Below are 15,873 nucleotides of genomic sequence, written 5' to 3'. Positions count from 1 at the left end.
GTCGGTAAGGATCTGAGTGAGGACAAGGAGGGAACCATGCAATGCTTGGGTTTGAAAAAGTTTTCCAGGCAGAGGGGATGACAAGTACAAAGGCCAAGGCTGGAGTGAGCAGGGTGGGGGGTGGGGCGAGAGATACAAAAGGTCATATTGGGTAGAGCCTTGTGGGCCACTGTGAAGACTTTGGTTTTTATTCTGAATGAAATTTAAACTGAGATGTCAAGGATAAGCACACAGGAAGGCCTGAGGCTCCCGCGGCAGAATCAATCTCTGGGCTGCAGGTTCTGGATTCAGTTCATTCATTTTTTTAACTGTCCCTCTATTATTTATTTTCCAAACATTAAGGAGGCCCACTGTGCCCCTGGGATTGTGCTGAGTACTGGAGAGACAGAAAAAAGACTCTTCCCTCAGCTCTGGAGGAAGAAAACCTTTCAGGTTGGGGTGAGTTCCTGTCTTCCTGTAGGTGAAGACAACACTGTCATTGTGACCTTGGAGAGCCATAAACTTGGGAAATAGGTGGGTGACAAGCTGGGGAGGAGCCGTATTTGGGGAAGGGGGAAGATGGAGATTGTGGAAGTGGGGGTGGGGGGAGAAAGGGCAGACTCTTACCAATCATGTTTCTCTTCTCTGTGGTATGAGAGGCCCTGTCTCCTGTTGGCTCTGAGCTCTGGCTTCAGACTGGGCAGGGACGGACAGTGGGATAGGCCAAGACAGGTGGCTTTGACATGTGTTGCTTGTTCCCTGACCACTCAGTCTTTACTTTTAGAACAGTTTCCAGAAATGATGGGAGGCAGAGGTGGGGCAGCTAAATATAGTCCTGGGGCCAGGGCTCAGCCTGGGAGGATCTGTCTGCTATTACTGCTGCCCATCACCTGTGATGCCACTGCTAGCTGCCCCTGAGAGTCCCTTGTCCTTGCCCTGAGCTTGTTGCTTGCCTCTCACCTATCTTCAGACACAACACTGACCCCGCTGTGGTTAGTTAGGCCTGACTCTGACTGAGCCTCCTGGGAGCCTCTTTTTGCCCAAGATCTCCGGCCAGACCTGTGAGTCCTGTGGATCCTGCGGGCCTGGAGTTATGGGGGAGGGGAGGGCCGGGGTTCCTGGGGAGGTGAGTGAGAGGTTAGGGTAAGGGGCTTTGGAGAATTTGGGGCTTAGACAATGGTGGGCTGTGCGTAAGCCTGTGTGTAAGCCCGGGCTTGTGTTAGGTACTGGGACTGAGACCCTGGCTGGGGGCCGGGGGTTATTTCCGGGGCTGGGGCTGAGCGGATTCGCGGGCACGCTGAGCCTTTCTGACCAACCTCTCCTGTACCCAGGCCCGCCATGTCGGCTGCGCCCAGCCTCCTGCACCAGGAGCTGTCCTGCCCGCTGTGTTTGCAGCTTTTCGACGCGCCCGTGACCGCAGAGTGCGGCCACAGCTTCTGCCGTGCCTGTCTGAGTCGTGCGGCCGGGGAGCCGGCGGCGGACGGCACGGCGCCCTGCCCATGCTGCCAAGCACCCACGCGGCCGCAGGCGCTCAGCACCAACCTGCAGCTGGCGCGCCTGGTGGAGGGACTGGCACAGGTGCCGCAGGGCCACTGCGAGGAGCACCTAGACCCGCTCAGCATTTACTGCGAGCAGGACCGCGTGCTTGTGTGCGGCGTTTGTGCCTCGCTCGGCTCGCATCGCGGCCACCGCCTGCTGCCTGCAGCTGAAGCTCACGCACGCCTCAAGGTTTGGGACCCTGGCGGCCTGCAGCGGGGGTCGGGTAGTGTGGGACTGTAGGACGGGGCAGGGCGCATCAGGAGGTTACTGCATTGACTTGGACTCCGAGCTTCAGGGCCCGAGGCGCCTGGAGTTTCGGGGCACGCAGGAGGGGGGGGGGGGGGGAGGAGGGAACGGGAGGCTGACGAGCTGAAGGCGGGACCTGGCGGAGAGGGGAGCTGTTTAGAGGCCCTCAGGGGCAGGCCCGGGTGGGACTGGTGCGGCCCAAACCTAGTTTTCCAGGCAGCCGCGCTGCGCAGGTACTGGGTGGCACCGACTCAAGGCAAGGCTGTTTTTCTGGATGGAGCTGTTAGTCCTGAATGCTTCTAGAGTCTACACATAGCTGTGCGCGCCCCGAAGTTTGCGATCCCCACGGGTGCTCAGTAAAGTCACCTAGACATTGGCAAATGGAGACACAGGGGCACACTGGCTCGCCCATGCCGTACGTGTGGCAAGTCACGGGAAGTTATGTGTCTACACAGGCCCAGGAAAGTCTGTCATGAAACATTTATCGGGCTGCGTTAGAAGTAACGACAGGGGCGGGGGCAGGGGCAGGAGCAGGCGGGGGATGGAGGCATGGAGCGGTCTTCGGTCCCCGCGGGGGAGAAGCTACCATCTTCTCACGACTGGTGGTCGAGGTGGGCTTCTGTGGGTTATTTTTGCCCGCAGACATCATCAGCATTGCACTGCCCTTCTCCTTGGCCCCGAGATTCCTGGAGGGGATAGACCCCCCCGTCCTCAAGCTCGTGTTGGAGGCCTTCAAGATTCCTCTAGGGGACCAGCCTCACCTTCCCTCCCGCTCCGGCCCAGACACAGTCCAGCCCAGGGCTAGCTGGTGGTCTCCTAGTCCAGTGCAGGCGCCTGTTCCTCCCAGGAGCCCTCCCAACCCAGGCTCACCTCTCCTGAAAACCGCATAACTCTCAACCACGTCTGTGTTTATCTGCAAAGAGGAACAGTCTGTGAAATGGGACAGGGCGCCAGGAGTCCAAGGAGCCTCCAGGGGCCAGGTGGGGCCGGATACAATTTGCCAGGGTCCAAATCAGCTCAGTCTTAAGCCGCAGGGAGGGGCTGGCCAGAGGTCTGGAGGAGGAGGGCAGGAAAGCCGGCGGGTGGGGGGGTTGGGGGGGGTGGGACTGGACGCCAGGGTCTTTGGGGAGGAAAAAAGGCTGAGACCAGACTTGACCAAGTGCCAAGACTCAAGAGTAGTTGAATGGGATCTGCCGGACGCTGGAAACTCATGCGACCCCCTGAAGCCTTGCTGCCTCCTCCTGCATGCCCATGTCACGCAGCACTACTGCGGTGAGCTCGGCGCCCTAGTCCTCGCAGTAGAAGGTGACCAGCTTGTCGGTGAGGTCCACCGCGTTGAGCTGCCCGAGCGCCCCACGTGGGGTGTTCCGAAAACCTTCGCGGAGCGGCGCCGCCCCCAGCTTCTGCTTGAACTTCTTGAGCTCGTCCGGGGTCAAGTTCTCCAGCGCCTCCAGGATGGCATCGCACTTCTTCCCTATGGCTCAGCTCTGCCTCCTCTGAACCTTTGAGGGAGGTGCGCGCAGACCCACCAGGCCCGCCCTATCCTGTAGCAGGCGGGGCTGTCGACGACCCGGAGGACTTCCTGGGGAGGAGATTGTCTTGGCGGCTGGAACAGGAAGCGTCGCGAGTCAAAACTTTGGCTTCCACCTGGCGGGCATTCAACAACAAACAGCTCCTAGGTGGAAGCTCCCAGTGTCCCCTAAGGGAAGTGGGAGGAGGCCGCCAATTTGGCGCAGCCACTAGCGAGGTGCAGGTGACTGGTCCCATTCTGCTGAAGAGGAAACTGAGGTTGGAAGCCACGGAATCGCCTAATTCCAGGGTCATGCACCTCCCAGCAAAGAGTGGCTTTGGCAGGAGGTATTAGGACCTCCCCAGCAACTTGCATTTCAGGAGCCACAAACTGGTAGCCCATGGTGTGCAGGCAGGCTGATTGGGGAGTTTTGCTAATGTCCTGCTTTTAAGTATGGGGTGAAGCCCAGGAATAGGAGGAGGTTGCATTTCTTCACATATCCTACATTCACCCCCTGAAGCCTGTGGAGGCCAGCTTCGTACCCCTCTGGTGGAGAAAACCCAATCACACTTGTGTTTGTCATCCTCATAAAGACCTGTGCTGGGGGTGACTGTCAAGGGGATGGGCTCAGGCTAAAGAGGACTTAACACGAGCAGGCGGTGGGGGGGTAAGGCATCCTAGATGTCAAGGACCAGTACTGGCAAGGGCCTGGAGACCTGCCAGTGGATTTGGGGGATGGCAGGATGCCAGCTTGGCTGGAGGAGGAGCTGGCATTGAGGTTGAGTCCTAGAGGGTGGGGTCAGGTGGGGGAGGGCAGCAGCATCACTTCTTTCTGTCACACCCCCAGACACAGCTCCCACAACAGAAACTGCAGCTGCAGGAGGCATGTACACGCAAGGAGAAGAGTGTGGCTGTGCTGGAGCATCAGCTGATGGAGGTGGAGGTGAGGGGCTTAGAGTGGCAGAGCCTGGGGACTGAGGGTCCATGCTGGGAGTCCCCAGCCAAGTGCTTTTGTCTGTCTGCCCCCACAGGAGACAGTGCGGCGGTTCCAGGGGGCTGTGGGGGAGCAGCTGGGCAAGATGAGGGAGTTCCTAGCTGCACTGGAGGGCTCCTTGGACCGTGAAGCGGAGCATGTGCGGAGTGAGGCTGGGGTTGCCTTGCGGCGGGAGCTGGGGAGCCTGAACTCTTACCTGGAGCAGTTGCGACAGATGGAGAAGGTGCTGGATGAGGTGGTGGACAAGCCTCAGACTGAGTTCCTCATGGTGAGCACTGGATGATCTTCCCTCTCTGCCTCTCAGCCAGGGTTCAGGCCCCAGAGACCTCATCCCATGGTCAGACAGGGACCCTGAGATCCAGAGAGGGCAGGGACAAGCCAGGGTCACACATGGAGGAGGGGTGGGCCCCAGGACTGCCGTTATGGTTGTTGAGGTTAGGCACTGCACAAGGGCACTATGTCTAAGTGGGTACCATTCACACCACAGACGTCGTAGGTTTGTATATTTCTTAGGGCAATTGTCTACCACGTGGAATTAGTTTCTTGAGGAAGGGGTACCTTTTTCTAACTCCCACAGAGATAAAGGGCTAGAGTTGGCCTTGAATTCTGGGTTTCTTGGCTTTTCTGATTCTTCCTGACCCCATACTTAGCATTCTTGGTCCACCCCATCCTGAGAAGTCTCCAGTGTCCTTCCTGCCTGCCTCACCTCCGTTTTCTTTTTCTCTCTCCAGAAATACTGCCTGGTGACCAGCAGGTGAGATCATCCTGTTCTTCCCCTTTTCCCAACTTGCCCTGGCCTTCAGGGACCTTGGCTGGCTCACCCCCTACTCACAATATGCCTGCTCACTCCCATTCTGTCCACTGCAATGTCCCTGCACTTTGTGTTGAACATAGAAATGAACCTGACCTGGTCCTTCTCCTCAGGAACCTCCCAGACAGACATGGACAGGGACATAGGCATCACGGTGTGCTCAGTGCTGCCTGGAGGGAAGCGGGTGGCCAGGGCAGGCTTTCCAGAGGAGTGCACATTTGAGTTGGACGCTGGGGGAAGAACTGGAGTTAGCTAGGTAAAGAGTTGGGGGAAGAGCATTGCAGGCAGAGGGAACATCAAGTGCAAAGACCAGTAAGAGGGAGGGGAGAAGATGAAGCTGGTGTGTCAGGTGGTGACAAACTGTGAAGAGTAGAGGAGCTTGGACCTTAACCCCAAAAAAGACTTTAAAAAATGTTATGTACTTTTAGAGAGGAGGGAAGTGGGGGTGAAAGAGAGGGAGAGAAATATTGATTGGTTGCTTTTTGCACGTATCCAACTGGGAATCGAACTCAAAACCCAGGTGCATACCTTATTGGGAATCGAACTGGTGACCTTAAGTTTTGCAGGACAATGCTCCATCCAACTGAGCCACACCAGTCAGGACCCAGCAAAAAACTTAAAAACAATTGTGGTATGATACACATACCAAACAACTGACCTTCTAAACCGTTTTTTAGTGTGCATTTTAGGTTCAGTGTCATTAATTATATTCATGGTGTTGTGCAGCCATTACCACCATCCATCTCCAGAACTTTCATCTTTCCAAACTAAAAATTTAGCAGAGGACTTTTAAGCCAGGTGTGATGTGGAGAGATCCTGGAACTCCATCACAGTCCTGTCCTCCTCTCTTTCCGGGTACGGCTTCTTGCCCTCTCCCCAGCCCCATGCCTCCTTCGGAAGTCCCTTCACAGACACCTCCCCACCTCTAGGCTGCAGAAGATCCTGGCAGAGTCACCACCACCTGCCCGTCTGGACATCCAGCTGCCTGTCATCTCAGATGACTTCAAATTCCAAGTGTGGAGGAAGATGTTCCGTGCTCTGATGCCAGGTACTGGGAGGGGCTACCCTGGGTTTGTGTTTGTAACTGTGTGGTCGATTGAAGCCTGCAGCCACACACAGAGGCCTCCCAATTTCAGCTAGGAAGGCCATCGAAGAAGGTGCCCATTGCCCCTTTTACCTCTAGAGTTTCCCTTGTACCCTCATACCCACGCTAAGAGAAGGACCTTGGAGTGTGTGGTATTTATAGGTGGGTGACTGACATGGAGAAGACACTGTCTGCAGGAAGGGTGCTGCTGCTGCTGGCAGCAGGGGAGGCTGGGGCCAAACCCTCCCCCTGGGCTCAAACCCTCCCCCTGGGTTTGAACACTGTGTGACCCTTGGTCAGTCTCTGCCCCTTCTGGACAGGAGATGATAATCCCTGCTAATTGGGGCCTGAGGGTCTGCAGAGCTGGGAACCTGGGGACTGGCCTGAGCTGGACACTGACTCCGGTGGCCTGTGGCTGGGGCAGCCCAAGGGTTCAGCCTTTTCTCCCCAAGAGTTGGCGTGCACTGGGGTGCTACAGTTTACAGAGCTCCAGGACATGTACATGTGGCTCTGCAGCCCTCACTGCCTTGCAGGAGGTGGGAATGGAGGGAGGGACCTCTGTTTTATCCAAGAGAAGACTAAGGCCCAGAGACTGGGTCAAGGCTGACTAAAGTCACAGCCTGTGAGGTAGGGGATGGCCTGGCATCGGGCTTCCTGACTGTCTTCTACTTTGTGACCCGGGCCTTAGATGCTGAGTTATATACCTTGCATCAATGTAATCCACCTTCGACCTTGGAAGGAGGCAGTTATGGCCTCAGTTTAAAGCTCAGAGAGTTGCAGCCTTTGGTTGGAGCCAGTAAGCAGAGAAGGGTTCACATTCCGGAGGGGCTGAGAGGATTTGAGGAGACAAGGCTGGTTCATAAGTTGATTATGGGAAAAGGCCCTTGAGAGGTTAACACAGAGGAGCTTGACTGATCTCCCTCTGGCAGTGGTGAAGGAGCTGACCTTTGACCCGAGCACAGCCCACCCGAGCCTCGTGCTGTCACCCTCTGGCCGTCGTGTGGAGTGTTCTGAGCAGAAGGCGCCGCCAGCTGGGGAGGACCCACGCCAGTTCGACAAGGCCGTGGCGGTGGTGGCACACCAGCTGCTTTCTGAGGGCGAGCACTACTGGGAGGTAGAGGTGGGCGACAAACCACGCTGGGCACTGGGTGTGATCGCTGCCCAGGCCAACCGCCGCGGCCGGCTGCACGCCGTGCCCTCACAGGGCTTCTGGCTGCTGGGGCTGCGTGAAGGCAAGATACTGGAGGCCCACGTGGAAGCCAAGGATCCGCGTGCACTGCGCACCCCAGAGAGGCGGCCAGTGTGCATCGGGGTCTATTTAAGCTTTGGCGACGGCATCCTCTCCTTCTACGATGCCAGTGACAGGGATGCTCTGGAGCTGCTTTTTGCTTTCCACGAGCGCCTACCTGGGCCTGTGTACCCCTTCTTCGATGTATGCTGGCACGACAAAGGCAAGAATGCTCAGCCGTTGCTGCTTGTGGGGCCCGAGGGTGAGGAGGCCTGAGCTTCCTGCCCCTGCCAGGTTGAGGAGTGGTGCAGGGTTGGGGTGGGGGGAGGAGAGAGCTGGGGACACCAAGGCTTTTGAGAAGTTGGGGGTTGGCATGAATAGGGGGCTGCCAGTGAGGGGATGGGGTGGTGGTGGGGAAGGGAGATCTAGAGTCAGGTCAATGAGGAAATCCCAGTTTGGGAACCAGGAGGCCCAAGTGTTCCAGGAAGAAACAGGTTGAGGGAAGGAGGGAAGAGGGTCAGAAGCCTGGGGAGGACGAGGGGAGGAGCTGGAGAGCTCTGTAGAGTGAAGACCCCCTGTGGCCTCACATTCCCCTCCCTGAGGACCTGCAGCAGTGTGGCAGGCTCACTAAATGAAAGGCATTTCACTTAGTGGTTCTCCAGCTGGAGCGTGCATCAAAACCACCTTTCAAAGCACACAGCTGTGACTTGCTAAAGTACAGATGGCTGAGTTTCTGATTCAGTAAGTCTGGGGCAGGCCCAACATTTGCCTTTCTACCAGTTCTCAGGTGATGCCGATGCTGCAGGTTGCCCCTGGAGAACCACTGACTGAGGCACCCAGCTGTTCATTCAGCTGTCCAGTATGCAGTCAGTTATCAGAGAGCTGTCAGCTCTCGGGTCTAGAAAACCCAAAATACACTCCTGCATTCAACAGTCATCTAAAAACTGCCAGAGCTCATGATAGGTGACTCCCAGCATAGTTCCCTTTCCCTTTGGAATATGTTTACTGAGTGTCTTGGACATGGGGGAGGTCTCCCCAAGTTGCCAACCAAGAGATGAGCCTGATGCTAACCCCATACAGGGCCCTGATGCTTGGGGCGAATAGAATCCTCCCCACTCCATCTCCCTGAGTTGGTCCCCAAGCTTACTTTCTGGTTCACACCTTCCCTGGTTTTAGCTCAAAGCCATAGTTTCTGGTCTTTGGAGTAACCACTGAAGCTGAGGGGCCTTTGAGAATTCAGCAGGTGGGCTTGGAGGCTGCCGCTCTTCCTCTCTGAAGGGAAGATGATGGCGTAGGGCCATTTGCTCTCACGGGCTGGGATGCTACTGTTGATATGTGACAGGCAACTGGTGTCGAAGTGGGAATTTTCTTGGGCAATGGAACTAAGAGGGCAAGAGGAAGGTTGTGGGTAGGGTAAGAAAGGCCTCAACCTCTGGCTTGTGGGGCACTCTTGGCTGTGTCCCTCAGAGGAAGGCCTGTTGGGCCCTGGCTGTGGGACACAGAAGAGAGGATTAATTTGAGGAGCTCTTTCATGCTAGAGAGTAAAACAATAAAGTAAAAGGGTTTTTGGTTGTAAAATCCAGCTGCATTAATAAAAACTATTGTATTCTGACTCCTTCCTCATTAAATCTGTGTGAAGAGACAATTGACCTATTGCTCGGCAGTAACCTTACTGACCTCCCAGCCTTCAGTCTTGATGCATCAAATCTTTGTGAAAACACAGATGTGGTCATGTTATCCAGTGGCTCAAAACTTTCAACAACTGTTGCTTACAGGAGAAAGCCCCATCTTTGGCTTGGTATTTTAGGCACCCTGCTATTCTCCAGCCTTATCTTGTGCCACTCCCCTGCACCCTCCACATCACGCAACTCTGCCAGGACTACCTTTTTCTTTCCATTGATCCTTCAGGATTCTCGGTAAACACCACCATTTCTTATCCTCTCTTTACCCCAGCACCTCCTCTGGTTTGAGCTCCATACATTGAGGGAAGTGACCCTGTGACCTTGCCCACAGCTGACTGGGTGAGAGATGAGGTTCCTGAGCCAAAGGCAGTCACCATGGGGCGAGTGTATAGGAAACTGCCTAGTCAGGGTGTTCCTTGTTGGGTGGTGGCTGCCTGGCCAAGCCAGAACGTCCCTGGGGTTGAAGGAAGGTGAAATGGCTTCCTCCAGCACGCATTTCTCAGAGGATTAGAATCTCCTCCTTTGGCACTTCTCCCTCTTGTGGAGACTCTGGGGTCCTAGAGCAAGTGGCTGCGGGGAGGTTTGCTGTGCCTCCTGACTCCTGCGTGTACAGGAGCAAACTGGCGCCTGCTAGTGCTGTGCTAAACTGCAAGCAAAGACATTTATTGAGAGCCTGTTATGTGTCAATAATGTTATACTTTCATTTGTCTCATCCTCACAACACTAGGCCCCCAAACAACTAGGGTCGCACCAGGCTTGGCTGCCTCTTCCCCTGGGGTTCGAGTATCCTCAGGGGACAATGGTGCAGGGAACACACGTGCAGCGTGCCTCTTGGAGTGCCAACTTTATGCCAGACTTCTTTTTGGTGATGGTGGTGGTGGCAGGAAGCTTGTGTAATTTAATTAATAAGTAAAAATTGAAAACATCATGGTCAGATTAAAACACACATCATATGGAGTACAGAATTTGCATGAATTTTTGAGGTTCAATAAGAGAGGTCCTCCCTGGCTGGAGTGGCTCAGTGAATTGATTGAGTGCAGGCCTGCAAACCCAAAGGTCGCTGGTTCTATTCCCAGTCAGGGCACATGCCTGGGTTGTGGACCAGGTCCCCGGTTGCGGGTGGTGACAGGCAACCAATCGATGTATCTCTCAAACATTCATGTTTCTCTCCCTCTCTTTCTCCCTTCCTTCCCTTCTTTCTAAAAATAAATAAGATCTTCAAAAAATTATTTAAAAAAATAAGATTTTGCATTGGTGCTAGCTGTTTGGATCTAGGCTTCCAGACCCTCAGGTGCATGAGTTCTTAAGTAATTTTAAAGATTTAAAAATATAAATATTGCATGAATATTCTTAATATCTTATGGATAAGGGGAAAGTTTTCTGACCCTGGTCCCCAATCCTAATTTTTTGTTTCCCTCCCTCACCAGAAATAATCCCTATTGTCAGTTTGGTGAATAATTTTTTAAAAAACAACATTTTACTTATTTATTTTTAGAGAGAGGGGAAGGGAAGGAGAAAGAGAGGGAGAGAAACGTCAATGTGTTGTTGCCTCTCACGTGGCCCCCACTGGGGACTTGACCCGCAACCCAGGCATGTGCTCTGACTGGGAATCGAACCAGTGACCCTTTGGTTTGTAGGCCGGTGCTCAATCCACTGAGCCACACCAGCCAGGGCAGTTTGATGAGTAGCTTTCCAGGACTTTCTGTACATGTTTATGTCCCACAGAAAGTGTATAACACTGCATTTTTCTTTTATATAAATAGTGTCATATTCAATGTGAATATGACATGTTGTGCAATATGCTTTTTTTTTCATTCAGTCATACAGTCAGGAGAGCTGTTCATGTTACTATATAGAGCACACCTTGTCCTTTTTAACTGCTGTGTAGTATTCCACCACATGACTGTGCCATTGATTACTTAATCATGCCCTCCCTGATTGAGTGCTATTTGTTTCTAATTTTTATTGTTGCAAACAATGCGGCAATGAACATCCTTGTAAGTGCCTGTATGTGCATGTGTGCAAAGGTTTCTCCATGGGTGATACTGAGTGGTGGAGCTCCTGTGTCCTAGCATGTGTGCCTTTACATTTTTAATGGTATTGCCATTAACTTGTGGATTTGAAGAAAATGTGGTGGACTTGAAGGATTACATGAACATAAAGTGGTTAAAACTTCAAAGTGGTTGGTTTGAAGAATTACATCAGGAAATTATCTTTTACCAGTAGTTTCAGCCGTGCTCTGGAGCAGCAGTCCCCAACCTTTTTATTACCAGGGACAGGTTTTGTGGAAGACAAATTTTCCACGGATGGGGCAGGGGGACAAGAAGCAGAGCTCAGGCAGTAAAGCCAGCGAACTGACCCACTGCTCCTCACTTGCTCTATGGCCTGGTTCCTAACAGGCCGCGGATTGGTACCGGTCTGAGGCCTGGGGGTAGGGGACCCCTGCTCTGGAGGATTGAACAGCTTTTTGGTCATTGTAAACTGAAGAACAGTCTCATTTTCATGGAATAAAACTGTGTAGTCCAGTATAATTCAAAATTTCAACCTCACATCCAATTTAAAGTGACGTGAAGTGGAAGGGGATCTGGCCTTTCACTCTCCTTTCGATCTCTCTCCTTTCCATCCCCCTCCCTCCCCCAAGCCCTTCCCACTCTGCTCTGCTGGCTCCTTCAAGGTTCAGGTTAAGTAGAGGAAGAGTCAGATGACCCATAATTGGTGTGGCTGGAATCTGGGACCTCTGTCATAATGGGTGTCCAAATACTCCTGCTTTCACGGCCAGTGTTGTTGGGTTCTTCAGAGATGATACAGGCACACACTGTCAGGCTGACCTATGACAACCCCTCAGCTCCTGCCCTTCCCTCTCCCCTCCCCGCACAGCACACTTCCTGTAGTTATACTACTGCTGGGTCCCTTTGCCCAGGTAGGTAGGTGGCTGTTTTTTGGCAGAGAGATCTATCACAGTACTTTAAGTCCAGCTACTTTTGGTGGCATTCACTTGGCCTAGTGTGTCTCATACAAAGATAACAGTGTGCTCCTCTCTCCCCCCTTGCCTGGCCAGCTTGGGCTGCTCTAGTATACTTTGTCCCCCCTCTGGAATTCTCCAGCGGGGAAGCTAGAAGTAGTCTCCATGTTCATGTAGGTCTCCAGGCTCTTGGGGACATGTGTCAGGTTCTCTTGAGAACTTCTCAGCCTTCATCTAGGCCTTCCAGTTCCTGTTGCCCAGAGCAGGAGGTATCTCCAAATACCTCCATGAGGGGTTCTTCTGGAGCAACCCCTTCATTTGCTTCGAGGTGTGGGGAGCACCCCATGGGGGACAGGAAGAGAAACACGGTGGCTCCCCAATCCATCCAGGAAGGGTGCAGTTTGCTCTCACTAGGAAGGCCCAAAGGGTGTGTTTCGAGTGTGGGGCAGCATTTCTATTACCTATTGTTCCCATCTTAAAAGGATTCTGAATAATTTGCCCTGGGAGATGTGACAGGTAATCCGAGATCCTCAGAAGGAATGCTATATTAGTAAAATTGAAGGTCATCATTGATGATTTAAATTGTTGCTATTGTTTTCCTGGATTTTCCTGAGAGTAGAGAATTTAGCCAGGTGGGGTGGAGCTGGGAGTTCCAGGAAGGGACTTGAGAGTCAGGAAACAGACCTTGTTTAGTTGCCCAGGGCTTGGCTGAAAGGGTGGAAACAGTTCCCATGGTGTAACTATGTAAGCTTTTCCTTTAAACCATCATGAAACTTTGTGAACCAAACAGTATGAGAGATAATGTCAAAGAGTTTTTAATGAAATGGAAAATACTCATAAATGAGAAACAGCAAAGCATCATATCAAAGTGTACTTAATATATATACATACATACACACATATATATAAATTTAATAAAGATTACAACTCTGTTGCCAAAAAATTGTACAGTCACTTGTACATACTTTAATGCTCATTTCTAAAAACTGTTTACACTTTCTTACATAATCATATTGCTATTATCACACCTAACAAAATCAACAATTATTCCTTAGCACCATGAACCTGCCATTTGACGAGCCATTATGTTGCTAGAATTTATCTATGGTGTTTAATAATGTTTCATTTGTTCATTGTATCTGTCCATTCTCTTAATGGTGGGCATTGGGACATTTCAGGTTCTTCGCTGTTATGGATAGTGTGCATATATGCATATATTTGCATGTGTCTCCTGATGCATATGTGCTAAATATATTTTGACAAATAACTGACAGTGGACTTGTTGGGCAGGTTATGTAGTGTTCACACCTGTGTTTCAAAAGTGGGTGTATCAATTTTCACACTAACCAACAGTGTATTAGAGATCCCACCAATCCCTAAGCTCTCTAACACTGGATGTATGTATTGGGTTACAAAGTAAAATTCAGTTTCTTTTTTTTTTAAGATTTATTTTATTTTTAGAGAGAAGGGGAGGGAGGGAGAAAGAGAGGGAGAGATATGTCAATGTGTGGTTGCCTCTCACATAGCCCCCACTGGGGACCTGGCCCACAACCCAGGCATGTGCCCTGACCTGGAATCGAACTGGCGACCCTTTGCTCTGCAGCCCACACTCAATCCACTGAGCTACACCAGCCAGGGCTAAGTTTCTTACTGTGTTTTCATTCAGAAAAGTTTGAAGAACATAGGTTTAAAGAGTCAAAGAGTGCCCTAGCTGGTGTGGCTCAGTGGATTGAGCACGGGCCTGTGAAGGGTCGCTGGTTCTATTCCCAGTCAGGACATGCCTGAGTTGTGGGCCAGGTCCCCAGAAGGGGGTGCTCAAGAGGCAACAATACATTGATTTTTCTCTCCCTCTCTTTCTCCCTCCCTTCCCCTCTAAAAATAAATCTTTAAAAAAAAGTCAAATAGTTATAAAGGATTTGTTATAAAAACCTGCAGTCCCTTATTCCTTCCCCACAACCTTGCTGAGGCAATCATTTTGTTAATTATATTACTTGTCTTTAAAACTCTAAGTAACACACATAATGCTATGTCTTAATTTTTCAGGCATTATTTATTAGATCTTCCTACTATGCAAGATGGGAATTTTTCTCTTGTTTCACCACTCTCTCTCCCTTTTCTCCATCCTCCCAATATAGTTAAATCTTTATTTTTGGTTAAATCGATACTCTGGCTTTACATTAATATGACTATACAAATGTTATTCATGGCTAAGCCATGTAATATTCTGATTTATTTTTCTCTTTTTATAACTTTCTGTTTTCTAATTAAAAATTGTCTTTTCCCTTTCCTTAGTCATCTTAGTTAGTGGTTCTCATTAATTCAGTTGCCAACCTCTGTGTCCTGCCAGTTGTCTAAGTCTCTCGGTATGTCAGACACCTCAGGTTGCTACAGAGCTTCCCAAAAGTGTAAGCGAGCAGACTGGGGCTCCACATGACGCCTTGGTGGTAAGACCCAACAGTTAATGCTGAAAGGAGCAGATCTGTATTTACAACATTCTAACCTCGGGGAAGCTTGGAGCACCTCGGCTCAGAGCCCTCTTTTCCCATGAGACCCAGCACTTCCCATACTCCCCACCAGGCTATTAGCCAAAAGCCCCAAAAGTTCCCCTTGCCCTTATCTTAAGCTGGCTATGCAAACAGTTCTCTGGTCTCTCGGGGTCAAAGTCACCATCCTCACGCAGCAGCTCTCCTTCAGGATCTGGGATACCTGTTCATCAGCCTCTACCTAATAGTCCAAAAAAGCATGTGCTGTGTTTCTCTGGATCATGGTGAAACTCAGGAAATGTACAAGTCTTAACAGTCCAGGTAAAAATCCAGGTGTAGCAGGACAGGATCTTGCAAGGAAGTCCTTTGCTGCTCCCCAGGCCGCACGGCCTCCTTCCTCACTATAAGCTACATCCTACAAGGCAGAAACCCCCCTTCTTCTTTCTAAATCAGGTGGCGAAGACCACTCCCAAGTCACATGGTCAAGAGGTCCCCCGCCCAGCTGCTGCGCAAGAGTTTAAATCCTCACCCTGCTGCTCTTCTGTAACCCTATTTATGACTCCTCCCACAAAGGTTTACACCCACCAGTACTCTGGTGTCTTCTGCCTTTCTGCGGTGCCGGTGCCGTTGTCAGTCTGGGCAGGCTTGGCCCGGAGAAGTAAGGGAACCATCTTCTGGCTCTCCCGCAGGCAGAGCAAGCCCCTCCCGCTTACATCAGGAGTCAAAGTCATGCCCTTCTCCCTGGCTCCAAGTGTAGCCACAGCTACTTAACATGTGTATGAAGCTCGCCAGCTGTTATTGATATGCAAAATACCTCTCAACTGGTCTGTCCACTTCCCCATCCCCAAAGTGATGGCTATGGGGGTTTTGGGGCTTCTCAGCCTACTCCCCGCCCCGGAAGGAACCTCATCCCACACCTGTTACAATGTGTTCCATCTAGTGGGTTATCTGTCCTCATCACTTATCTGCCAATCTTCTATGGCCCCAGTCCCCAAAGCCATTGTTTCTCCCTCCTAGTGCAGAGACTATGGCTTTTTTTTTTTTTTAACTCTTCAAGCCACAGCAGTTTGGTATTCACATGCTCCACATCTCTACTGTTAGGTCGGAGTCGCTCAAGAAACCTGATGGACTCAGCAAGCTAAGGAGCAGGGTTTATTATTGGGAAATGAGAGGGAAAAGTCGAGCCAACCAAGGGAGGTTGGGACTTGCTCCATTGTTCTTAGGGCAGGGTTTTTTAGCGCAAAAGCCGGAGAAGGGTAACTGGTTGGGGAGTCAGAGTCTGATTGGCTAGAGCTGGTTGCTGGGTACAATTTCTGCTGACCATTGTTCTTGATACATCTTGTCAGGCTCAAGTT

General features: G+C 51.6%; 2 protein-coding genes across 3 annotated transcripts; one reads left to right on the top strand and one right to left on the bottom strand.

The window, feature by feature from the left end:
• Positions 1-232: 232 nt before the first annotated feature.
• TRIM72 (tripartite motif containing 72) lies at positions 233-9,033 on the top strand. Of its 2 annotated transcripts, none has more exons than XM_024560581.4 (8): positions 233-438; positions 950-1,040; positions 1,311-1,707; positions 4,122-4,217; positions 4,306-4,536; positions 5,000-5,022; positions 6,009-6,127; positions 7,093-9,033. In XM_024560581.4, the coding sequence occupies exons 3-8, from the start codon at positions 1,318-1,320 to the stop codon at positions 7,665-7,667; spliced, it is 1,434 nt and encodes a 477-aa protein (XP_024416349.1). In that variant the 5' UTR covers positions 233-438; positions 950-1,040; positions 1,311-1,317; the 3' UTR covers positions 7,668-9,033. The 2 variants fall into 2 exon arrangements, with proteins under 2 accessions (XP_024416349.1, XP_045051480.1); XM_045195545.3 differs by lacking the exon at positions 233-438 and adding an exon at positions 467-513.
• On the bottom strand, positions 2,026-3,245 carry PYDC1 (pyrin domain containing 1; the record flags this gene model as incomplete). Its single annotated transcript, XM_024560336.3, is given in 1 exon segment — positions 2,026-3,245. A coding segment is annotated over 1 exon segment (273 nt), but the record flags the coding sequence as incomplete, so codon positions are not given.
• Positions 9,034-15,873: the final 6,840 nt, after the last annotated feature.

The sequence above is a fragment of the Desmodus rotundus genome, chromosome 1 (genome assembly GCF_022682495.2).
Source record: "Desmodus rotundus isolate HL8 chromosome 1, HLdesRot8A.1, whole genome shotgun sequence".
NCBI lineage: Eukaryota > Metazoa > Chordata > Mammalia > Chiroptera > Phyllostomidae > Desmodus > Desmodus rotundus.
The sequence above is the reverse complement of the archived record's forward strand: the minus strand, read 5'-3'. Positions and strand labels throughout refer to the sequence as shown.